Consider the following 25,399-nt stretch of genomic DNA (forward strand, 5'->3'; position numbering starts at 1 on the left):
CCCAAGAAATAAAACAAAACCCCCAAAGCTTTCTCAACAAATAAATTCTGTCAAGGCACCCACACATTTCAAGCAGAAACCATCCTTTGTGTGTCTAGAACATAGTTTTTGTTTAGCTATAAGCATCTCACACAACAGAGAGTACAAAATGTGGCATGATGAAAATGTAATATTCCCCCTCCTCCTGGGTCCTCCCCCCCCCCGGTGGAAGTTTGCCTCCTATTTTACTGAAAGTGAATTGTTGAAATGAAGATATGTAAGCATTCATTCTACAGACTGTTAAGAGTTGCTTCAGGAAAGGAATGCGTAGCTGTTTTCCATGCCATCGATCTATTAATGAACACCTATGATAACTTTGGGTTGGCAGCCTTATGTGGAGCAAAAGTGGCTTGCAGAGAGTAAATCAACCCCTTTAAGATGGATGTCCACTGTATAATAATGAACTCGCTGCTTATGCTTTTTGCAAGCTTATAGAGAAATTATGTGCTTGAGATATGCAGTGGGCACGCAATTTTCCTGTAGAAAGCTTAAAGAAAAGAAGAAAAGAAAAGACTTATCTTAGCAACAGATCTCAAATGCCATGCTATTTTCAATGCTAATTGAAGTGATGGCAAGTGGCAAGTCTATTAGACTTTTAGAAGACATGTTTAGGGAGTGGTTTGGGCTGCCCAGAGTGGTTTGGGCAACTCAGTCAGATGGGCACAACAACAACAACAACAACAACAACAACAACAACAACAACAACAACAACTTCCCATGTGTTGATCTCAAGTGCGGATCCTGGCTTCCAGGGCTCTAAGTGGCCTAACCTTTATTTTTTCATATGCTGTTCTCCCATATGTATCTCTCACCACTTTAAGCCACCCTGACCAATGATCAGGGATGATGGGAGCAGTAGTCCAAAAACAGCTGGTGGGCCACAGGTTCCCCATTCCTGTGGACATGTGAAGCCAACAATGGATTTACTTCTTTTACTTCCTCTTGTTTGGCCACCACCAATTCAAATACTGAGTACCTTGCCCAACATAGGCAAGAGCATCCATGCTGTTTTACTATTGCAGGCACATTCCAGCTGTGATTCAATAGATCAGTTGTTGATACCTAACCTAAATACATTATTTAGATGTAAGTAAACAAACAAACCTTTGTTCACTTTATTTGATGGGTTTTATGGTTTTTATCTGTGAAAACCATAGCTCTGGAGTGGCTAACACATTGTTTTGTGCATCTTTTCTCTGATCCAAGTCCCAAAGCATTTGTAGTAAAAAAGAGATAGGAACTTTTTTGGCCCTGCCTCCAAAAGTACTTTCTCCCTGTAGATCGGCTGGGATCTTTTAACATTTAATTACCTCCTGTTCTTAGGGATTTTTATAACTGCAGCTTTCAAGCATGTTTTATTGTGGCAACTTTAGCATTTTATATAACATAATATATTGTCAAAAGACAAATATATTGTCTTTGAATGGTTTCCAGAAAAGGCAAAATTGTAATACCAATCGCCGTTGTGATCATATTGGTGACGTCGACGGAGTTTTCGAGTTTAAGGGCTGTTTTATTCCATTCTATTTCAAAGTGTTTTGTTGCTCTCTAAAAGAAACCCCCATTCTTCAATATTAAATTGAAACAGCCACTGTGTGCAAAAAAAAAAGCTGTGGATAAGAGAGTTGTTTGGTGCAGTTAATTAATTTTGAAATGGAAAAACATTTCCCTGTAAAAAATCCATTCTTGTCATCAAAAGTGTCACATTTCTTTCTTGTTTAACCTTAGCTGTATATTCATTTGTCTTCATACTCTGGGAGTTGTTACCAACAAGATCAAAGCAGCCATTAAAGTTTTGGCCATTACATTGTTAGGTCCCTCTTCCCACTCTCCTTCTATGCTTCAAATATGTGAGGAAATAGCAAGTGATACTATCCTCTGATCCAGAAGTATAGCAGGAGCAAAGACTGACAGATCCAACATTTTAGAGTGGGGCTGATTTGGAAACATGCCTAGCTTTGGTACTGCTGTCCCAGCAGATTAAATCATACAGTAGTTTCCTATCTGACCAGAAAACTGCAGTTTAATTACTGCTTGCAAACTAGGTTATGAAACCAGGATCTGATCCTGGACAGAAGCACTGAAAAGGTAAAGTAAAGGTAAAGGACCCCTGGACGGTTAAGTCCAGTCAAAGTCAACTATGGGGTTGAGGCACTCATCTCACTATCAGGCCAAGGGAGCCAGCATTTGTCCAAAGACAGCTTTGCGGGTCATGTGGCCAACATGACTAAACTGCTTCTGGCACAACAGAACACCGTGACGAAAACCAGAGCGCATGGAAATGCTGTTTACCTTCCCGCCGCAGCAGTACCTATTTATCTACTTGCACTGGCATGCTTTCGAACTGCTAGGTTGGCAGGAGCTGGGATAGAGCAATGGGAGCTCACCCCGTCACAGGGATTTGAACTGCCGACCTTCTGATTGGCAAGCCCAAGAGGCTTAGTGGTTTAGACCACAGCGCCACCCGCATCCCTACAGAAGCGCTGAATCGAAGTGTGTTAAGGGAAAAGATAAATAATTGAGTGAGAAGGCAGAGAAGCAGGAACATGGTTCATTTGTGGGTCAATGAACTATGACTTATCAGCCCAAGAATTTGACATGTCAATTGTGCCACTATTTCAGAAAATAGGTTCTAAAGGAATACAAGTGAAAAGTTTAAAAGCCTTTCACTTTAACATACTGTAAAAGGGTGCTAAATGCCTGTGTTTGGTATATGTTGGGATTTAATTAGAACGAGTATGTTAAAATGGGATGTCAGACCTATTTGTCTTAAGATGTGCGTTAGAGACTGTTAGTTCTCTGAAATTATCATGTGAGAAGGCTCATTATGTCAGACTTTGTGTGCTAAACTGTGTGCCACACATCCCTAATCCTGTGGAATCAACAAGTATAAGACAAGTGTAAAAAGTAATGGAGTCAGACTGTTTTCCTTTGAGGTAATGGCCCGGGGATAATGACCCATGAGCACCTCGAAGGAGTGGGGCTTTGGCTGGTGTTAGAAAAAGCAAAGTCCATGAAAACTTGGGAGGAACAATGTGATGAAAGCTGACAGGAGGAAGTTACAGGTCAGAGATAAATGGCTTTTTGCTGTTAGGCTGCAGGGCTGCAGTCCAGAAAGGAACAGAAACCTCCTGGGGAGTAATGCTGTGAACCCCTCCATCATAGGTTGAGGTTGCATATACAGTGGTACCTCGGGTTACAGACGCTTCAGGTTACAGACTCCACTAACCCAGAAATAGTACCTCGGGTTAAGAAATTTGCTTCAGGATGAGAACAAAAATTGTGCTCCGGTGGCACGTTGGCAGTGGGAGACCCCATTAGCTAAAGTGGTACCTCAGGTTAAGAACAGTTTCAGGTTAAGAACGGACCTCCAGAACTAATTAAGTTCTTAACCCGAGATACTGTATGTGAAAATAAGCCATATATCATAAAGACACCACAGTATCCACTGTGCCCCAAAAGAAACACAGATGCTGGTCAGGGCCGTCTTAAGCATATTTGGCGCCCTGGCGCGAAGATCCCTCCGGCGCCCCCCCCGCCCCGTTTCCCAGCACGGCTGTCTGGCGGGCGCTGCAGCCCGGTGCCTCCCTGACGGCCCGGTGCCCTGGCACCCTGCGCCACCCAGCCTTGCTGTAGGGCCGGCCCTGATGCTGGTACCCCTAGAATCTCACACTGCTCAGAGATTGGGTGGCGTGTGACCATACCTTTTCTGAAAGCTACTGGCAACAGCAAAGTCAAATGAGGGACTGCCTCCATTAGGCTAAATATGAGGAAGCATTTAACAAAACACCTCACAATTCAGTAAACCACACAGTGATAATCATTTCCATTGCTTTGAGTTCTGTGGTCCCCAAAAATATGGAAAAGGGAACTTTTGCAGATTATGTATAATTTATGGAACTCTGCAAAACAGAGAGAGAGGCTGGTTTTTTTTAGTGATTGCCCACAACTGTTGAACACTCTTTCCCCAGAGGTTCATCCAATTTGAGCATGAACAGTTTCTGGAAAAGTGTGCATTTAAAAAATGTTCAGCCTGTCATGCAACCAGGATTTCACAGCAGTGGGATGATTCTAGTCTTATTAGATATGCCCCAAATCATTAGGAAAGGATAAGCTAGAAACCAAATTACATAATCAAATGCACAAATCATAGATAATCCATGATTCAAAATGCAGTTATGTAAAACTTCATTTTAAAGACATTTTTCATGAAACACATTTCACCTCATTTTCTATATTATTGCAGTGACTAGAGCAGTTTTCAGACTTTGTGCTTTCTGCTTAATGCACCCTGAAAATCTTCCATGGAACCGCTACGAAACAAAGAAGATTCTGGAGTATATTTCTGGGCACATGCTCAGTTCATATGGGAAACCGGTCAAGTGTGTTGGGCCAAACCCACAAACACATCATTTACTCCAAAGCGCATCCAATAGTATCTATAGCTGGAGGATTGATAGTGGTGGGGAAATTTAGAAAACTAGAGTTCAAAGGAAAATGTTCCTCTTCAACAAGGGCATGCAAATATGTGTTCTGCGTTATGTCACATCAGAAGAAAGAGGCTTTTTTTGTTTCTAACAGCAAGCTTGTTACATGCATTATGGCAAATTTCCTTAACTGTGACTTCTAGCCTGAGTAAAATTAGTTTGTGCTAAGGATCAAACTGACTGGGATGAAATCTGCTCTGGAAGGCCCTTGCAGAGATCTTATTATGCACTCCAGCATGTCCCCAAATACCCCTTTAGGCAGGACTGTGAGGAGCACAGCACCATAGTGCATAGTCCCTTCTGGGTCCTATTGACTATTGTGTAGGGGGAAGAGCAAGAAGATTTGCACTGAGCCTCTGCGAGTTTTTCAAAATGCCTTTGTTTGCACACTGCATAATCAAGTAGGCCCATACAAGCGGGGGGGGGGGGCACAGTTTGCTTTTGCCAGAAAAGTTAACATTTAAAAAGGGTTTGTCCTTGGTATGAGCTTTTGTGTGCATGCACACTTCTTCAGATACACTGAAACAGAAGTCACCAGACCCTTATGTATAGTCAGAGGGTGGGGAAGGGTATTACTCAGAAGGGTGGTGGGAATGGGTGATTGGCTGATAGGTGTGGTAAACCTGTTAACAGGTTTACCACACCTGTCAGCTATCTCACAATTGCAGTCGAAAACAGTCATCAACAGGTTTACCACCCTTCAGCCCATCACCCTTCTGAGTGATGCCCCTCCCCACCCTCTCACTATATATAAGGGTCTGGTGACTTCTGTTTCAGTGTATCTGAAGAAGTGTGCATGCACACGAAAGCTCATACCAATGACAAACTTAGTTGGTCTCTATGGTGCTACTGGAATGATTTTTTAAAATTTTGTTTCGACTACCTACCTGTATTTAAAAAGGGATTAAACTACTAACAGTCCTCTCCGTTTAGAAAATGCAATGATCCCAATGATGATATACACCTTTAGGTGTCAGGTGAAAAGGTTCATCTTCAACCAGGCCTTTGGCTGATGGACACCCAATGCCCTTTTAAATGTGTTGTGGGATTTCTGGTTTGTTTTTATCCTTATTTTTAATAGGCATTTTGTATATTGTAATTGTATGCTGTGAACTGCCCTGAGATCTCTGGATGAAGGGCAGTATACTGCTGCTGCTGCTACTACTAATAGAATTATCTTTAGTTTGAAAGTTATTTCCCCCCAATTTCTCTTCTCTCCATCCCCTCCCCATGCAAGTGCATTCTTTGCCCTAGATGTGACTCAATGCAGCACCAAGAACAATGGTGGCTCACGGTATAGAAAAGCAGCAGTGATCGATGGAGCTTAACACAATATCAGCTTTTCAGTCAGAGCATTCTGGAGTGAGAAACTGCTTGCACAGTACCAAGCTTTGTACCAGTTAGTGGGAGTTACAGCTATTAAAAAACCCAACACAAAACCTTTTTGCAAAAAAAAAGAAAAAGTAGTTAGCTTTTCAAATATGTATATTATTCTTCAGTATAGCATCGTACAAAAAAGGCACACAGAAAGAAAGATGTGGGTTTTCCAAGAACAAAGCTATAGGAATGGTAATAAAGAGGCAGATCCCAATGTTCCAGGGCTTGGAAAACACTTTCTGGACTCTACTGAGTCCTGGTGAGTTTTTCTTCCACTCATATAATTCCAAGTGACTCAGAACCAACCTGGACCACTTGGGAATGGTAAGTAGCTGATGGTTCTTCTGAGGGATGGCGAAGAATACAAGATACCAAGAGAACTGCTGTGGTTGCCCTCTCCATCCCCTGTAACAGTCAGACTGCAGGGCTGTAAGCTCATCTGAAGTTTGCCGAGTGTCTATTAGCAGCACAGTCTTATCACCTGTGGCACCAGCATCATGACATGCCCTCTCCAAGAAGGCTGTCAAAATCCCACCAGTTTTGGTCTTCAGACGCTAAGTTAAAACTTGGCTTTCCAGAAAGGCCTTTAGGAGCAACTAATGCAGTGTCCTTGATTTCCTTTATGGTGTTTGTTTTGCACTGTTTTGCTTGGTGTTGAGTTCCTGCGGTTACGGAATAAACATTTGTTTTACTGCTGTGGTAATATAATTTTTTTTTTAAAAAAAAAAAATCTCACTGATTTAATGTGTTAAACGAAAGCTACTTTGAATTAAATTCAAAGAAAGTGGCCAAGTAAAAACAATGCATCATGTCTGTAGACCATAGACTTTAACTTATGGGATCTGCAAGTCTCTGGAATATTGCTTGTGGCAATTTTACATAATTTGTAATAATAAAAGGTATGCTAGCTAAAGGCGATAAACTCAAATAGACCTGTAATTTTGGAAAAGAACACACTCCCCACTAGACAACATTTCAACTACAGAAAAGTGCTGTGAAACTGAGGTTATGGCTCCTGGAAGAAAGGCAAGCTACAAAATGTCAGCAATATTATTTGCTGGTGTTAAGTGTCATCAGACTCAACCATTTTTGATGTGGTAGCACATCATTTCAATTTTAGTAGCAAATGGGTTTGGAATGGCTAATGTAAACTTCTGCATCTTTGGTCAAAAACAATGTTAGCTTCATTTATGGTTGTATCTTATAAAACGATTTCCATCCTCTTTACTGGCATTCACTGTAACATATATATCACAGAATGCTGAAGGTGTGAGCTGACATTAATTCTGTACAGAGGATCAAACGTTTAATGAATTACGTATCAACAAAGTCTCTTCCATGCCCTCCACACTCAATCACAGATACATAATTAATATCTACCATCCAGGGCTTCCCCTCTCCACCCTCGGCTCCCTTGGAAGAAGATGTGGGGTAAAAATCTAACAAATTGTTATCAACATCAACATCTCCTGGAATAAAGTACTCAACAAAAAGTGGATCAAACCCATTTCCTGTATTATCTAGCTACCATTTCTGTTGTCTTGAAGTCCTTCCAGATACCTTTTAACAGTGCTATAGTTTCAGTTCGTTCCTTTTTTTTTTTTTAAGTGAAATTGTAGCAGATTTCCCACAGCACCAGTCAGATGTCACTGTTTTTTCGGCAGTGATTATACTTTCCCCCATCTACACCAATACAATGTTCTGTGACTGCGGTACTGCGTCTTCCATTCTGTGGTTCCTCTAGCCATAAAATGTTGGAGTTCTAAGTATTTACAGCCCATTTTTGGGGGGGGGTACTAGTGATCATTAACACCTGAAAGTTTGTTTGCGAGGGAGATTAGGAGATTGGACAGCAGGTGCTTACTGACTCTTTTGGTCTGAGCTCTGGATGGCCTCCTGGCAAAGGAGGCCAAAGAGGGCAGAAAAGGCATGAAACAGAAGTTCCTCAAGCCAGCTCTGACCCCCGAATGCCACACAAAATGCAAGAAATTGCTCAAAAGACTTTTCACACAACGAAAATACTGCATAACCTTCCAGATATTTCACAAATGTCTTCTTCTTCTTTTTGTAATAGAAGAAAAAGTGGATTAATGATTGCATGATCCCATTCCCTTGTTTCCATCAGTGGCCAACATTTTCAAAGCCAACCACACTGACTGCTTGGTTTGCACACAGCTGAGGTACAAGGCACTGCTGTATAGGACAGAGATGGGGATCCTATAGCCCTCCAGGTGTGTTCTTTTTACTCCAACTCCCATCAGCCCCTGCTCATGGAACAATGGTCAAGGGTGATGGAAGCTGCAGCCCAATGGCATCAGGTGGGTGACAGGTTCCTCCTCCCTGCTATATGTTGTTAGCATCCATCTGCCTTGAGATACAATGAAGTCCCTATGGGGGCGACATCAAACTGCTGCCTTAGCAGCACTGAAATGACCACACCAGGGCACAAGCCTGGGCAGGGTGTATGGAAGGTCCTGGGCTGCCCAGATGACAAGATCCAGCTCTCAGCTTTCCTGTTGTGGTTCAAAGGAAAGCACAGCAATACGTTTGGCACCAGCTTGGCTGCAGGAGTTGCCAGGAGGAGGTGCAAAAGGTGCCACCCAACTGTCTTAGGGACTCCACTCCACATTTGTGTTGGGTTTACTCCTCAGCCTTTTCTTCTCCCTAAGATATCCTACAGGGCAGCGGAGGTTTCTGCCCTTCTCTCCCCTCTAAAGCATGTGCAGAAACTACATTATTGAGCACTGCACCACTCTTGGTCTCATCCGCTCTACCTACCAAAGCCTGCCTTTGCACATATAATTCACACATTCAAACAAAGGACAGTCAGATACTACAGTAACCTGAAGACAACAAGAAATAATGGGTTGCTGTTGTTGTTTTTACAGTACTCACTGATACGATGGTACTGTCACCTCTTTTTTTTGCTGCCCATGGCATCCAGTTTGTGCTGGCACCCATGGCACATTTATCAATATTGGCACTTCACTTTTTAAAAAACAAAGAAGTGCCAATAGTAAAAATAACAATTTTGCATTCATGACGCTGGTGTATCATTTGTATTCTTAAGAGGACACTGATTTATTTCCAACAGACAAATGATAGCTTCTAGCTTCTAAGCACTGCCCAAACCAGAAGAAGCTAGGAAGAATTAATAGGAAATGTTTTTACTGTCAATCCAAGCCGTTACCAGGCATTTATATAAAACCTATCAACCTGTGCCAACCCTTGGGGCAAATCCAGCCTGAAATGGAGCTGTCTGCCATCACAGCTGCCAATATATAGGAAGTGAGAATATAATACCGAGCAGGTGGCGTAGGAGAGCAGGGTAATTTGCCATTTTCTATCTAATTACTAATCTGGACTCGTGATACCAAAGCTCACTGCTGCGACCTATTAACAACAACATAATGGGCTGCCCAAAGGAAGAACCACACTTTTCTGCAAACAAAATGAAACATCATCTTCAGATTGCCCAGCCCGGAGTTTGTACCCAGCAGCTTGGACATTTCCAAAGGGCAGTTGCTCTGGGCTGTGAAAGCCTTAGCCTGGGTTTTGAATGTTATTGAGACTTCCTTGACAGGAGTTGTGGGGCCCAGAAAGGAGATGGGGCATAAGACCACTCAGGTCTCTCCTCTTCATTCCTTGGTCTGGTCGTAAGAGCCTTGTAGCACCTTACTTAAAGACTAACACATTTATTATGGCATGAACATTCATTGACTGGAACCCACTTCTCCAGATGTACGAAGTGTTATTCTCAGTTCCACTTAATACATCTGATGAAGTGGACTCAAATTCATGGAATCTTATGTGCAACATATATATTTTTCATCTTCAAACTGCTCCAAGTATCTTTGCTGTTAGTTGAGGATAACACTTCATGCATCTGAAGAAGGGAACTCTTGTTGATGAAAGCTCACACTGCAACAAATCAGTTAATCTCTACACACACTCTCTCCATCGATGCAATAATTCTCTATGCAAAAAAGGAGTGGGGGAGATGGTAGAAATCAGATATACGGTTGTCTATACTACTTAGTGCAAGGTACATGCACAAATACCTTGCCCCAATGAGCGTATATGGATTGGTAAATTTAATGTGTGCTGACTCATGATTTATCCAATATTCCTGAGATTCTGGCAGGAGAAAGCTACCGAAGAACATGCCATACTTTTCCATATATAACACACCTCCATGTATAAGACGCCCCTTATTTTTGGGGACTCAAATTTAAGAAAACGGGGGAAGATGGCACAAAGTTGTAGAGCTTTTTTGGGGGGGGGGAAGGATTGCCCAGAATTGTTGAGCACGTGCCGCAAAATCAGCCTCTTGTCTGCCTTAGCGGCAGAAGCTGCAAACCGCCCGCCCAATTGCCACAGCGTCGGCCAATCAACAACACCCATTGACGTAGCAACCAATAACATGCACAATAGCTGCTGACAGCCATGGCGGGAACCAATCCAACGTCCACCCATGTATATGATGACCCCCACTTTTAAGCATCATTTTTAATGGAAAAAACCTAGTCTTATACACGGAAAAGTACATTATATAGATCCTGAATTTCTGAAGCTTTAAAGAAGGGTGAGATAGAAGGTGGTAGTATCCCAAGTGCTGGTTTCATCTCTTTTGTGACTTGCATGGATGGCTGAGTAATTATAGATGAAATATCGCAAGCTGATCTTGCACATGGCTTCAAACATAATGCTATTCAATGGAGCCAAAGCACATTTTCAGCTGTGAAGTCATTAAGTAGCGAGAATTCAATCAAGGGCTGTTCACGTACAGTAGGTGTGAGCCACTCTTTAGCTGAAGGCTGACAATTGAGTTCCAAATAGGGCTGAGTTCACTGTTCATTTCCAAATAGGGCTGAGTTCACTGTTAGAGGGTTAGCTGGGTCAAAGGGATATTCTGTGTCACTACAACTATGACACAGTGAAATGAGCTGCAAAGGTGCAACCGGCCTGCTTCTTCCAATGCACTTATTTTGTCGTGCAACTCACACTATGGTTTGCTTTTTGCACACTTGGCAAAAGGTTTTGGCTGTTGTGGAGGATTCTGAAACAGTGAAGGTCTTTGAAGCTATCTGCTAGAAGCCAAGAAACCGAATTCATGATTTCGACCAAGAGCTAAGACAGCTAACTGACATGAAAGATCGGTTTGTCTCTTTCTCCATCTGAAATTGCAAGCTGAAGGCTGTGGAGAAATTTCACATTCTGCATTATTGCCGCTGATGCGTATTTGAAAGGACCACATAACACTATACAGGCAAATGATTGTGGATGCCTCTTATATGCACTTGGGTTCCAGGGCAAAAGGAACTGTTCATTTTATCGCTGTATATAATGTAATTTAATTTCATAATGTTCAAATGCGCTGAAAGATGTAGAACACCTCACTTCTCATATTCTTTGGAAGCAAAGGTCACCTAAATTGAAAAATGCTGCTTATCACATCCCATAATGCATATACTATTATTATGCTAAGAGGGTGTTTTCCCCCCTCCCATTTTTTTACATGGCAGCAAGACAAGGCACAAAAACTATACAGCCAAAAATGAATAAAGAGGATTATGCACCTATCCGTTTCTTTTTTTCTTGTCAGAAATGAGTGTTGGTTTGATTAACATCCTGCACTGCCTCCAATGTCGTTTCCAATAAAGCATTTTTCATGAGAATATGACTGCCTGGTACTGAATCAGATCAAGAGGAATGCCAGAATACATGCAGCATACAAATTGAATTAATTAAGATAGTGCTGTGTTACTTCATTGAATGGAGCTTGCCTAGAAGGCAAAGAAAGTGGGAAAAAGGATGTTGTCGCAGATCAATAGCAGCGCCTCTCCAGCCACATCACCAAAAATACAAAGCGAACTCTGTGTTACTTCTTGGACTCCCTGCCATTACTTCCTGCACTGCGGGAGCGCATGGAGCACACCGAGAGTCCACACTGCTCTAGGAATACCAAAAGATCCAGGACATGCTTCTGTAAATGGGGCACCCATTTAGCAATCATGACAAATGGGCATTAACTGACCTGTCCACCATGAATGTCTCCCCTCCCTGTTAATACTGTTTAAGCTGGTGGTCACCAGCACTTCTCAAAGTTCTGAATTTCATGAACAGATTGTGCACACACAAAAAGTATCAGAAATATAACTGCATTAATAACAGAAGAAAAATGACCCTGATTCAACTCTATGCACATGCAGTCAACAAATTAGATACACTGAAATGTATCCAGCACAGAGGGGATAGAAGGAAGGAACAAAAGCAAAACTCCAATGAAAAACTATGGTTTCATCTCAATGAGGCAGTGGATGCTTTCAGCCATGGTCTGGAATTACAAGCACTGGACAAAACCATGGGTATTCTGCCATCATGTCTATCTTTGCCCTAGTATCTCATAAGTATGCTTTTACCCTAAAGGCAGACTCTTTTGTTGTTCCAACTTCAAGCCACCTATTGCCCTCTCATAAAAAAATAATTGCTTTAAAATCATTCAAGCAATGCAAAAATATTATGAATCTCAAACTGCCCGGAGCGCTTGGATATGAGCCTGTCAATCAAAAAGCCTTTGCTCAGAAAGGGATTTAAAAAGACACAGAGATAAAACTGCTAGGCTTTGGCCTTCAATTGCTTAAGGAACATTTGTACAGAAACAGCATGTTTCTTTTATAGTAATTGTTTTCATTGCTATAATTGCTAGTAAGAGAGTCTCGTGCAATTTTACCATACTGACCATTTACTGAGCTGCCTCTTTTAGCAGCTTAGGACATAGCAGTATTTAGTTTACTTTTATAGCTGGTTAAGATATTGTTCACAGAGGCAGTCCAGAGCCTGGGTGCCAGGTCCACCTCGGCATGTACATAGAGATGATTTTTGTTTGTAACACCCCATAGGACTAAGTAATGCCACTGATTCCCGGGGGGGGGGGGGAGAGATGAATCACATGATCTTTGGCTCTCATATTTGTTTCAAAAAATGAGAATCCTTTGAACTTTGCACTTCTTTGAACTTTGCAATGCTGTTCTCCACATTTTTTTTAGAAGAAAGGGCATGCTAATTGTGAAAAGTACACACAACAATTCTTTATGTTAGGGATTGCTTGTGAACAATGCAGGCACTAGGCAAAATTGCATGCAGAAATTTGTATACCAGGTGAAATGTGCCTGGTGAATTTTCATGGAAACTTTTTTTCTTAATCCCAATCTGCTACTTCTTAAAACTAGAAAAATGAGAGAGAAGTCAAAGTAGATAGATTTGTGCATCCTTACTGGTAAGCCTGAGTGGCTATGGCCAGTCTTACATGGCATGCAATGCTTCCTGTGCAGGTAGAGATCCTGCTCCCCACACATTTGCGCAGGAACACAGGAAGCTGCCTGAGACCAAGTCAAACCATCGATCCACCTACTGCTGACAATGACTTGCAGTGGTGTTCCAGGGTTTCAAGCAGAAGTCTTTCCAAGCTCTGCCAAAAGAAAGCAGGGATCATAATGCCAAGTATTTGCTCTAGCACTAAGCTATAGCTCATCTTCTCCTAAATGTTTTGCCCATGGAAGGACAATGTCACAGGGTTCTGGAGGTTACAAAGACTGATTATTCAACTGATGGAGCAAGCTTGCCTTTACATCCTCCTATGTTCGGTAAGCTGCCCCCATTCTAAGAGGTTTCTGAATCTTATTCAGAAATAAGAACAGTTATTATACAAGAACGGGCCTTTTCTGCAGTGGCTCCGCATTTGTGGAATGCTCTCCCCAGGGAGGTTCACCTGGTGCCTTCATTATACACCTTTAAACCAGGCAAAAATGTTCCTCTTTAACCAGGCCTTTGGCTGATTGACACCCGATGCCCTTTTAAAATGTGTTTGGGGGGGATTTATTGGGCTGTTTTCATTTTGATTCCGTATGCCGTGTTTTTATGCTGCAATTTTATCCTGTGAATCGCCCTGATTCGTGAAGTAGTCGAGGGGCTGCAAGTCACGCTACATTTCTTAATTCACACTTGCTGGCGAATGAGTTGCCCTTTCCTTGATTTGCAATCTTAAAAAGTAAGCTGTACTTCAAATGGCTTCTTTTTGCACAGGCTGCCATTGCTGTAATGTGCAGTGGAAGAATGAGGCTCAAGCCCACAGAAAAGCACCAAGTGTCTCGGTGTGCTAGTAGCAGAGACTGAACCGGTTTGGGAGGGGACCGGTTCTTAAGAGCTGCTACAATAGAGGGTCTTTATAAAGTCCCCGCTGAGCTGTGCATTCAGAATACCCTGATAAATCAGGCGTTTCACTGGAGCCATAAAAAGCGACGAGAGGAGCATAGGGAAGGCACTAGAGAGCGATCGTCCTCTGAATGCTGCTGAAATAAAGGAGAGCATTATCAAGGATCCGCTGCGATACCCACAAGGAACTGCCGTCTTGTCGCCACCAGGATGTTTCTGCACGAGTATCACTGTATGGAGATGGAAAATACTAGTTCTTTTCACTTCTCTTTTCCCTGTTTCAATTTCATTAAAAAAAACCAAAAACCCTCACCCCCAAATGCCAGACACTAATTTCTGCTGTGAACCTCCTTGTCAGTCCTTAAAGAGACACTCCACGTGCCTATAAAACAAAACAAAAGCAGGTTCTCTTAAACTAGATTAAAAAAAATCCTTAATAAGCTTTACATTAATGGTCTCTTTTAGTGGGGTGGGGCCTATATCACCTGTTTTTCCCCCCTATCTGTGTTTTTAGGCTTTCATTGGTTGTGTTTGTTATAATCAGTTTTAGTAGATATACTTACATTTCTATAAGTCACTCAGGGCCACATTTGTGAGGAAAGCAACTAACATAAAAATTGTCACAGAAGGTGCCTACTCTCTCTTAGCAGAGTATTATACCATAAAACTGGGCTGGTGACACCAAAGGCTCATTTTCTTGTCATTGTCAAATTAGCCTCACCAATTCAGGGAACGACAAATGACGCTGCGGCAGATGATTTCAGTGGGATAATATAAACGTTCAGGTGATCTCTGAGGTACCCAGCTGTTACTAATAAAGTGAGCGTAAGCACACAATGGGTGCCATGGGGAGAAGAAAAAAAGGTGATACTGGCTCTGTAGCAGTGAGTACCACCACACACACAAAAACACTGATTATTATTTCTACTATTTTATAGCATTCATTCATTGCTTACTACAAAAATGTCTGAAAGCGGCTTACAACTATAAAAAACATACATAACAGAGAAATGTAAAATACAACATAACGATAAAAGAACTTGAATGACTAAATGTGCCCCTCTTGCACCAGCAGAAAAAAAGGATAAATCGTGCCTCATCCTGCTAAAAGATGAACACCAATACAAGCTAGGGTATCATCATATCACATGACTCCACTTAAAAGCCAAATGCCTGGATGAACAGGATTAGCACCTTAAAGCTGATAAAGATGTAACCAGGCACATCTCTCCAAAGAGATCATTCCGCAATTGGGAGCCACCACCGAAAAGGCCCATTTCTGTGTTGCCGTTCACAGAAGCTCCCTCGGATGAGCCACACAAATAAGGGCCCCCGATGATTGATGCAGGGTGCAGGCAGGTTCATGCGGGGAGAGGGAGTCCCTTCCTTGAGGTATTGGGGTCCTGAGTCATAGAAGGCTTTATAGGCCAAGACTAGCATTTTGAATTGAGCCAGGAAACTAATCAACAATCAATGCAGTCAGCTATTGGGGTTATATGCTCAGATTTCCTACTTCCATTTAACAATCTGGCTGCTGAATTCTGCACTAGCTACAGTTTCCAAACTGCCTTCGAAGGTAGCCCCCTGTATAATGCATTGAAGTAAAATAAAAGTACAGTCTGCACCTCGGGGGGGGGGAATGCATGCACCCCAAATCTGCTCTTTTGTTAGAAACTCATTATTTTTATTTGCGTTTTTTTAAGAACTAAATAATCAGATCATAAAATGTAATACTATAAACCTGTTCTCACAAGCACAGGAGTGGTGGTGCCAACATAGCTTCACCTCCTTACCCTCCCTTTTGACCCTTGAGATATGTGGTTTAAGAACCCACCTTATTTTTGTAATATTGTTTTCAACTGTTTTTGATATTGCGTAATATTGTTTTTTTATATTAATTTTGTGTTTTAATAGCTGTAACCTGCCCTGGGACCTTAGGCTGAAGGGCAGGCAATATTGCAGCAGCAGCAGCAGCAATAGTAAGAGTAAGAGTAAGAGTAATAATAATAATAATAATAATAATAATAATAATAATAATAATAATAATAGAGGCCTAACTGGGATGGTTAAATTCTGGCCTGACGTGAGAGATGCCATTGCTCTGAATCTATGCAAAGTATCATGTTTATGCTTGCAGCTAACAAGAATAAAGTGATGGCTGGTACATACAGTTCATGGCCTTTACTTTAAGAAATAAATGCCTTGAACGGATGCTTACAAGTTGGAATTAATTTGATCAAAATAAAGCTTGGGTGGAGTTGGCTAAACTTGGAAGGAACTCTACAAAAAAGATGACATGTTGTGCATGTGCAAGAAAGCTGGAGAGAAGGGTGGAAGGAATTTAAGGCCAGATAGGTTGGGGTTCCTGTAAAACTGAGATTGTATATTGTTTTTGTGATATATTTTAGAGCATGGGGGGGGGGGCTGCATTCTGCCCCAATCTCATTTTATACTGCCTCCAACACCTCCTCAGTTCGCCCCATTTCCTCATCCCGTCTTGATTTTTCCAGGTTTTTAAGATCGTTTCCCCCTTTCAGAACACTTAAAAGGGTCAGTATTTTATTTGAAAAACATTCATAAATTTTATATTAAAAAATATTGATTGCGTAGCTTGGGGGTATTTTACTTTTTTGCTAATTGTGCTGCTTTAAATGTGCATTTTATATTTGACTTCCTTTAGAAATGTTAAGATCATTTTTTTTATTAACTCTGCTGTGTTAAATGTGCATTCTGTACCTTAGTAGGATTTTATTTTGAAGCCTTTAACATAATATTTAGTTTATACTAAATATAAACTAAATACTTTAGTTAATAATTTAGTTAATTACATTGCTTTGAATGTATCTTTGGCTTTCTTCTGTAATGTTTCACTCTGGGTTGCTTCATCCGATATTTTAATATATGTTGTAAACCACTTAGAGATTTTTAATCTTAAAAATACAGAGTGGTATAGAAAGGAAATGAATAATAATAATAATAGTCCCCCCAGCTGCCTTTAACAAATGATTAGACTCCGATCGTCTCTCTCTCTCTCTCCCTACCTAGCACATTGCTGTCAGAAATTATTTTCACTTCCTTTTCAGAACACTTACAATGTGGTCAGAAAAAAGCTCTTTATATGCATTTGACAGGAATCCATTAACTTCACTAAACAGATACTACTTTTGATCACACTTGCATTTGACTGGCAGAATTACTTAAATGTCATTTTGTACAAATGCTATAGAAATTAATATTTCTTTATAGGATTAGAGCCTGTCAAGTAGCGTTGCCTAGATTCTGTATGATGATCATTAAGCATTGGGAGTTGGCCAGTCCATAATAGCACTAGTAAAATCCTCACCTTAAAATGAATAAAAACAGGGGAGGATTGTGCTGTGATGATCATGACACCACCTTGCAACAACCTCTCGGCACTCTCTTAACGAGAATGAGCTTTGTGTTGGTTTGTCACCATTTGGCATTAATGCAAAGGCTTGTTCTCAAGGAACAATTGCGCTTACAGCTGATGGACGGAGCTGCCCAGCAGTTCACTGTGAACTGCAATAACCTCACAGCCTTCATCCACTGCATGGCAGCTAAACAGCCTCGGCCAATGAAATAATTAATCAGGTAAGTTGCTATGTGTCCATTTGCTTCCATTTGCGCTTGCTTTCCTTATCTTGCTTACCGCTGCTGGAGAATGGCAACGAATGTGTTATATAAATGAACCGCATCAAAAAGCAGCCCAGATATAAGCTATAATTGCCACTGCCATATCTATTGCATTTTTTTATATATTTTATTCTGAGCCGTTATTGTAAAGGTTGTTTTCATTATGAGAATAAGTTACAGGGCTGCATTCAACTAACTTTTACTCAGCTGACCCACTGAAATAAATGGACCTAAGTTAGTCATGGCCATTAATTCTGATTGCTTTACTCTGAATAAAGGTTAGTTCAGTGCAACTCACTGTTCCCTGCAAAAAACCTACCTCTTAAGAAGCAAAATATAAGCAGTAAGTTATCAAGCGCTATTAACGATTCCAGTATTTCGCTTTCTCCTCCTACATATTCATTCCCTTTCTCTTCCCCCCCCCCAGCAGTTGTTGCACTTGTTTGGTATAACTTTTGTTTTTCCTTATTATTCTAGAAGCAAGCGCCAACCTATTTTTTTAATGACATACCCACAGAGCTTTTAAACTGATAATAATAATAATAATAATAATAATAATAATAATAATAATAATAATATATTATTTATACCCTGCCACTCTGGGCGGCTTCCAACAAAACACTAAAATACAGAAATCCATCAAACATTAAAAGCTTCCCTAAACAGGGCTGATGAATTATGTTTAACAGTAGCCACTGTTGTAATATAAGAATGTGCTGTTAAAGTGCATCATAACTTCCTATTCCCAGCTTTCTTTACCATTGAGCATAACTCCCATGCATTGCAGTTGTTCCCTCCACTTCTCTCCAGTGCTTATGCAACAGTCCATATGTTTTATTTCACAGTACATTATTATAAACCACTGGATAATTCCTTGGAAGTTCCGTTTCCTAGTGTTGCTCCTAACATGGCCAGAACAAATGCACATCCCTTGCTCCAAATGCTATCTCAACCTCTTCTAATTTAATTGCTCTTGTCATCTACGCAAACTTTTTCTGACACAACATAAGATATTACGAAGATGTAAATACTAAAAATCAAGCTGTGAAACCTTCCAGTAGGGCTAACAGTTAAGCGAGGGATATTGTAATCCACCTGAGTAAGCATGCATAAGAATGGATTGTAAATCGCAATTATCGTGTTGAACATTTAGAACTATGTCTCCCCCTTCTGTCCCTTTCATTTCTTCCTTTGCAAAGGCATCACTTGCCTCATCCCTAGCCAGTGTGCTGATGATCAAATGATGACATACATTACACCTGCCAACTTCACAGAAACTTTGCTTCTTTTAAAATGGCATCTAGTGCTACCTTCTACAATACGAAATACCAGAAATAAAAGAAGCAATCTAGTGCAACACACTACAGTTGCTAAAAGAGGTGGGTGGGGCCTTAAGCGGTACACCCAAACTCTCAGCTATTCTTAAGTAGGGAAAAGGGTTTGAGAACGATGGCTCTAATACTTAGGTCACATACCAAAAACTTCGCTGTCCTCAGAGGGTTGCTGGGTGAGCCGGTCTGCTTTGGGGCTCGCTTTGTTTTCAGCTTCCTCCACTTTTCCTTCGGGGATCTGAAAAAAAAAGTACATTACAAGAGTCAGCAAAGGAGCAGCTGTAAGAAATGATTGTTCATCAGCAAATAGGCAGCTCTTAATATCTACAGAGAAATACACCAGGAGCCAGGCTCAGGCTGCTTTGAAGTCTGACCTCTAATCCTAGGAGTGACAAAACAGAATCTGTACATGTGCATAGACCCTGTTTATATCAATTCTTCACATGTGCTGGGGAGCCTAAAAACATGTCCAGCGGCTGACTCCTGGCTCAATTTTAAGCCCCGATTTTATGAAACCGACAGAAAGACATTTACTGGTGCCAGTTTCCAGCTTTCGTCATGAGTCAATGGTGGTCGCTGCTCACTGCCCTCTGACAATGTTGCCCAGCAGGGTCTGGGGAGTGTACTTCATACTGCTGTTCCGCTTAACCCTGTGTCTGCCAACCTGAAAGGCAGAACAGGTGCGACCTGGGAGTGTGTCCATGCCATGGACGAGCCATGATTTGTGCTTGGTTCCTCCATAATTTGGAACATTGGCGTTAATCAAGAGGTGCTCATGGACTGGCATTTGGCAATGAGCTGCAATCAATCAGCTGCTGAAAGGACTGGGCTAGGTTCTTTGAAGGTACCTGAATTTGTTTCAAAAAAGCTTGGCCTTACACTGTGGTTTTGGAAGCAAAGAATCATAGGGACCATGAGGATCATCTAGTCCTGCCCTCTACAATGCAGGAATATGTAGCTGTCCCAAATGGGGGTGGCACCTGCAACCTTGGCGTTATCAGCACCACGCTTCAACCAACTGAGCTATCCAGGAGCATTGGAGGACATCAGGAGCCCGCATAGAACAGGAAGCAGCACATTGGCCATGAAACTGTAAGAACCAATTGAAATTCTGACTTGGCCTTGCCATGCCTGCAGTCTAACCCACCAATTTTGACTTTGGGAATGCCCGCAGCTCACCGGTAGAGCATCAGCTTTGCCTGTAGGTCTCAGGTTAATCCACAGCATCTGAAACCCTGGACAGCCGCTGCAGATGAGACTGAGCTAGTGGTCTGACTTGGCATGAGGCAGCTCCCTATGTTCCTATGGCCCACCAAGCTGAATGACGCCCTGCTAGGCTGCTTAGATGTACTGGATACAGAATGAACAGAATTCATGGGACATGATTACACAGGGATTCCCCCTCCAGGTTTTGATGCTCTTATTCAGCATACAAAATCTTCACAAACCATACGGAGGCAAGTGGCCTGGCGGCTGAAGCACAGTTCAGAGGGCGCCCCTTCCAGATAATAACGTCTGAGCAAGTATAGATGGGAAAAGGAGAGCCATGGAGTATTTAGGTCCTAAGTATTGTAGGGCTTTATATCTCAAAACCAGAATGTTGTTTGCTAGTGGGTACCAGATGTTGTGAGAATTTTCTACTACAGAGTAGGATGTAAAAACCTAACTCGGATCCAGCTGTCTATTTTTTTCTTTCCCAGTGTCTTAAGATGTCCTGCAATCCGTTGCTCACAATTTAATGAAAAGAGTGGAGAGAGCCTCTTCCCTTTAGAGTCTTTCAGCTGGCTGGAGAGAATCATGACCTGTTTGGGTGTGTGTTTTAATTACCCAAATATTATATTTATGAGGTTTATATTAATTGCTTTTATTCTAATACAAATGAAAACTTTTATTCTAATACAGATGAAAACGGGAGCCTATCCACAACCAAAGACGATGCAGAGTGCACTCCTGTCAATGTCTTCTCAGAAGTAAGCTCGTTGAGTTGAACAGAACTTACACCCAGATTAATGTGCATTGGATTGCAGCTTCAATGCCTATGTCTATGCTTTGTTGCTGCATGAACTAAGTAGGTATTGCTTACTTCAAGGGTGGAGAACAGGTGAAATGAAACAGGCTACTGTCCGGTCCACCTCAGCTGACAAAAGCCAACTGCACCTGACCTCAGGACCGCAGTTGGCCAAAGAAAGTTGTGGCCAATTTTTAAATCCCAGAACGCTGCCTTGTCCAGTTTGGTCATCTTTCTTGGGTAAGGCCTTGCTCCCTGTGGGTGGGTCACTGTGGGTGGGTCCGTAACAAGAACACACATGTTCTAAGGTGTTATGGATTTGTTAAAGTTGGTGTTTGTGTGAACATAGTCTCTTTTACAGAATTAGGTTGTGTATCACACTCATTTGCTTTAAAAGACAAATGACAGCTTAAAAATTACTGGAAGTGGCTGTTTTGTGGCAGCCTTATTTACGTTGGCGTGTCAAGTCTCTTCCACATATACCCAGAATATATGCCATTGTTCTCCGAATGATCCAAAGCTTCATTGAGTTATTTCTGTCTCAGTGGTGCATTGTGCATTCTTGTGCTATGGGAAATCTCTGACAAGATCTTGTCGTCTTCCACAGTGCTTCTCAAATGTTCTAGTGCTCTCTTGTGCTTGCTTCAGTATCTGCAGGATTTTGATCTTATTAAATTCAGGCCTTGGGCTAATTTACATCTGATGCCCTTTTAAATGTGTGGTGGTGGTGGGGTTATTGGGTTGTCTTTGTTTTTTTGTTTTTTCTTATGTATTTTTGTCTTTTTTATATTGTAATTCTATGTTGTGAACTGCCCTGAGATCTACAGGTATCGGGTGGTATACAAATTTAATAATAATAATAATAACAATAATAATAACAATAATAATAATGATAGACAAAGATGCCTGCGAAGTGGAACATTTTGGAATGATTTGTTATCAAAGCAGAATGGGGGAGATTAATTTTGAATGCCAAAAATAAATAAATTATTGCTCTTCCCCTCTCTTTATATAAAAAAGCTTTCTAACATTACATAATAACACCTTCTGAGAAGGCTAGATTTCTCTTATCACTTACAAGGTGTTATATTCAAGGAAGCCATTTTGTGCGCAGAACACCTGCTCACAAAGCAAAACTTCCCTTCCCTCTCCTCAGACTGTGCACCCCAACAAACCTCCCAGAGTAGATTTGGGGGAGTGCAAGGTATGTGAGCGTAGAGGAGAGGGAAGGGAACATACAATAAATAACTATTTCAAAGAGAAGGGAAATGAACAAAATGTACAAAAAGATGCCAGGAGATGAACAAGAAATTAAATGAGGAAAATAGTGAAGAGGGAGAGAGCAATGCAAATTTAAGGTGGCAAAGGGGATTTGCAAGACTTAACATGGAGCCACAAGCTGCACAAAGTGAATAAGATCAGGTGGGGAGGGGTCCCCAACTGTTCTTCTATAGGTCAGCTGGTTGGAGTGTGGTGCTGATAATGCCAAGGTTGCAGGTTCAATCCCTGTATGGGATGGTTGCATAAATGCATATTCCTGCATTGTAGGAGGTTGGACTACATGATCCTCGGGGTTCCTTCCAACTCTACGATTCAATGATTCTCCTGTCAAAACAGAACCACACCCCAGTCTTTGTGCTTTCTCCATGTGCTTGCTTGCCATTTATATAGCTCTAAGTAAGTCATCTTAGAACACTTGTCCTCATGGTTATCTCTGATTTTGTAGCACAAGAGTTCGCGAGGATTTTCAATGGCTCCACCTCATTTCCCAAACATAGGAAATAGCTGTAAGAGCAGTGCGGCCAACCTCCCGGGCTTTAACGTAGAATTGAGGGTTGGATCCAAACTCAGGAGGCAATCGAAGCCCCTGGCCACCAGCAGGTTACAGGAAGCTGCCTTCTACAGAGTCAGACCATCAAGGCCAGGATAACCTACACTCTCCAGGGTTAATGGAGCATCTTAGCCACTGCAACATATACAGCCCTGCCATTCACACTGTCCGGGGCAGGTGGTGAAGAAAAGCCTCTTTGCTGTGCCAGCTGGATCCAAGCAGGGCTGAGTGGAGGGATACTACCAGCTGGTACTGGATTGAATGTTTCAATCATTCTGCCTGTGATACACAGCCCATAGGCTTTGAAATGAGTAAGTCAGGATGGAACCCAGAGTTCAGGCAAGTTGAAGGCGCAAGGTGTCTGAGACTTAACAGGCCAAGGCCATGATTTAGGTGAGAGACTGAGAAAGAACAAATAGGCTGCTCTGATGCTTCCAAGAGAAGTGAAAGAGACAAATTCTTTCATTACACTGTTTACACACTTCTGACTTGACATTAGTACAGCCATTAAGCAATCAGGCAGAGATAGCCGAGAATACAGGAATGTCATAAATAAAAGCCACTTTCCAGAATAAAAGACGTAATTTATTTCAGGCACTGATTTTTATGCCTTACCTATCATAGCCCTGAAGTTATAAACCTGTACATTCCAGAAGCAAGAATGTTTGAAATGCTGCAAGATCTAAACATCTGCTCTGAGTTTATTGCAGAGTGCAGAGCAATAAAACCTATAATCCTAAAATGTTAGCAGCAGAAAATGAAAAAACAACAATAACCCTCCTCTGTGTTGTGTTCACAAATGGTATTGAAGAGTGTTTCTGGGATGACATGGGAGCATTAATGATTTGAAATTAAACAATGCTAATAAACGAACCAGCCATGTAACCAGTGTTAGAAACTGAGATATGAAAGTCAGGAGCTAAATGACACCTTAAACCTGGGTTATGGGTGCAACAATGGAATGTCTAAGCACACTTTTTAATAACAAGAATACAAAGTTGAAAATGAATAACTGCAGCTAAAACATTATGTTCATTTTTCACATGATCTAGTCCAGGCATCCCCAAACTGCAGCCCTCCAGACGTTTTGGCCTACAACTCCCATGATCCCTAGCTAACAGGACCAGTGGTCAGGGATGATGGGAATTGTAGTCCAAAACATCTGGAGGTCCAAAGTTTGGGGATGCCTGATCTAGTCCTTCCCCTGCCCACACCCCTAATATTCTTAAGAAGGTCTCTTCTCCAGTCTTCAAAGAGTAGCTGGAAGTGGGGAGGCAGAAAAACCTCCTCCTTTCCTTCCACTCTGCAATTTTAATATGAAATCTTAGGTGCAGTACTGCACCCAGAGCTCAGAAACTGCCCCCCCCCTTTTGAAATTCCCTGTCGCAAAAAGTGCCTAGAACAATGGGAGTTTTGAACGCGGCATGTAACATTCCCATCTTCTTCAATTTGTTTAGCTTCACTGATAAATTCCGTATTCAGGTGAGATTGCAGATATTGTACTATTGTGATACAATAGATTGAGATTTGTTTGCATCTGGTAATCTGGCAATCACAAGAATTCAACGATGGAAAGTTTGTATCCATATGAAATCAGAACCAGGTAACACCAGTAGAAATTAACTCACACCAAAATAGAATTATGTGCAACTGCATAAACCTGAAATTCTGAATTCTGCAGGGAGATCACAACATTCTCCTTTAGAAATGTGTCTGTACAGTCATACCTCAGTTTAAGTACACCTCGGTTTGAGTATTTTCAGTTTAAGTACTCTGCGGACCTGTCTGGAACGGATTAATCGACTTTCCATTACTTTCAATGGGAAAGTTCGCTTCAGGTTAAGTACGCTTCAGGTTAAATATGGACTTCCGGAACCAATTACACTCATACCTCGGGTTAAGTACGCTTCAGGTTGAGCACTCCGCGGACCCGTCTGGAACAGATTAATCCACTTTCCATTGCTTTCAATGGGAAAGTTCGCTTCAGGTTAAGTACGCTTCAGTTTAAGTACTCCACGGACTGTCTGGAATGGATTAATCCACTTTCCATTACTTTCAATGGGAAAGTTCGCTTCAGGTTAAGTACACTTCAGGTTAAGTACAGACTTCTGGAACCAATTGTGTTTGTAAACCGAGGTACCACTGTATATTTAACAGCCATTAAAATAAAATGGGATTAAACAAATTGGAATAAAACTATATAAAACCAGAATGAATAAAAGTAGGAACAAACTTAAATTTTTGACTCTCTCAAAATTTTCCCCTTGTCGTAAATCACGACAGGAAAGGATGCACATCCCTGTGCTTTAATGTGCCCAGTAATATTTAGTAGTCACCTGTTCATCAACTTGACTAACAGGCTATGATCTTGAGGCCTTGAGGTCCCCTCCTTCACTTAACCACAGCTATGCATGGCAGTGAAATGTCTGAAAATGATTGAGATTGCTGGGGAGGTGTC

At 41.5% G+C, this 25,399-nt stretch overlaps 1 protein-coding gene across 2 annotated transcripts in view; it reads right to left on the reverse strand.

Annotated features, from left to right (window-relative positions):
• MBP (myelin basic protein) overlaps nucleotides 1-25,399 on the reverse strand; it is a 98,212-nt gene that overhangs the window by 33,748 nt on the left and 39,065 nt on the right. For both annotated transcript variants that reach the window (XM_035124388.2, XM_035124387.2), the window contains exon 3: nucleotides 19,247-19,340. In XM_035124388.2, coding sequence (XP_034980279.1) covers nucleotides 19,247-19,340 — 94 coding nt within the window. The remainder of the gene's footprint in view (nucleotides 1-19,246; nucleotides 19,341-25,399) is intronic.

Source organism: Zootoca vivipara, chromosome 8, assembly GCF_963506605.1.
Source record: "Zootoca vivipara chromosome 8, rZooViv1.1, whole genome shotgun sequence".
Classification (NCBI taxonomy): domain Eukaryota; kingdom Metazoa; phylum Chordata; class Lepidosauria; order Squamata; family Lacertidae; genus Zootoca; species Zootoca vivipara.